The sequence below is a fragment of the Penaeus monodon genome, chromosome 27 (assembly GCF_015228065.2).
Source record: "Penaeus monodon isolate SGIC_2016 chromosome 27, NSTDA_Pmon_1, whole genome shotgun sequence".
NCBI classification, from domain to species: Eukaryota; Metazoa; Arthropoda; class Malacostraca; order Decapoda; family Penaeidae; genus Penaeus; species Penaeus monodon.
In genome coordinates this window covers 26,383,196-26,384,368 of record NC_051412.1, presented here as the reverse complement: position 1 = coordinate 26,384,368, position 1,173 = coordinate 26,383,196, and the positions used below count along the sequence as shown (strand labels likewise).

General features: G+C 51.5%; 1 protein-coding gene across 1 annotated transcript in view; it reads left to right on the top strand.

The window, feature by feature from the left end:
• Window positions 1-836, top strand: part of LOC119590469 (zinc finger protein 202-like) — a 3,739-nt gene extending 2,903 nt beyond the window's left edge. Inside the window, exons 4-6 of the mRNA XM_037939127.1 lie at window positions 59-62; window positions 214-309; window positions 603-836. Coding sequence (XP_037795055.1) covers window positions 59-62; window positions 214-309; window positions 603-836 — 334 coding nt within the window. The remainder of the gene's footprint in view (window positions 1-58; window positions 63-213; window positions 310-602) is intronic.
• Window positions 837-1,173: the final 337 nt, after the last annotated feature.

Below are 1,173 nucleotides of genomic sequence, written 5' to 3'. Positions count from 1 at the left end.
ATTTCTTTTCTGATTAAGAGAATTCAGGGAAGACTATGCTAATTTCATAATTTGCCAGAAAGGTAATTCAGTAGAGGTATTGGTATTGCTAAGATACAGTCACTGACAAAAAATGCTTTGAATGAAGCTTCGAAATCTTTGACCTAAACAGCAGACTATTTTGAGTGTTCGAGACAATTCGAAACATGTGTTTGACCCGTGACTGTACAGCAGGTGGCGTTCGAAGTAGATTTTGATCCCAGAGTGCGAATAAGGGAGCAGGTGAATCGGGTCTGGGAAATGGTGATGAAACAGGCGGTGATGACTGTAGTGAGTGGGAGGGAGAGTGTCAGGGGGGAACTGTCGTGGTCGAGGGAGAATATACAGTGAAGGGAGTTATGTAGTCTTAGACAGCGCTGGCAAAAGGTGATGTGACAACGAGGATGCAGTTACCCGACGGAGACATCCAAAGGGAAGGTGTTGAGAGCAGTGAGCAGTGGACCAGGGTGACGAGCATGTGACAGGTGGCTGGAGGTCACAGAGGGCGTTTGTGGGCGCTAGTGGGCGTCCAAGGGCGTTAAAAGACGAACAACCATGGCTAACTCTGGGCCTCCTTCCTGCAGATGGGCGCGCTGGGGACCCCGAGCAACTGCCAAGGCAAAAGCACGACCTGCAGCATCTGCGGCCACGCGTTCAAATGGCCTTACCTGCTGGTGCGCCATCAGCGGACGCACACCGGGGAGAAGCCCTTCCTGTGCCCCCACTGCCCCTACCGCGGCACCCGGCGCGAGTACCTCAACCGACACATCCTCACGGACCACCCGGGGTTCCCGACGCAGCACCTGCACCAGTGCTGAGGGGCGCGGGCGGACGGGCGGGGCAGGTGAGCTCTATTCGATTTCTTTTACTGTGAAGAGAGGGTTGAAAGGGGGAAGGAGGGAAAAGAGGAAATGGAAGAGAAGGAAGGGAGAGGAGAGAAAGGAAGGAGGAAGGGGCAGAGGAGAAAGGAGGGAGTGAAAGGAAACTAAGGGAAGGTGAGGGAAGGGGGAATGCTATTTTAAATTAATTTCTTTTCTTTGAGTTCGAGGGAGTGGTCTCGTGAAGGCAGCCGTTTTTGGAGAATGACAAAACAAATGTTGATACAGTGGAAGAAAAAAACCCAATTTGCATAAAACAGGTATATTGAAGCCTGTT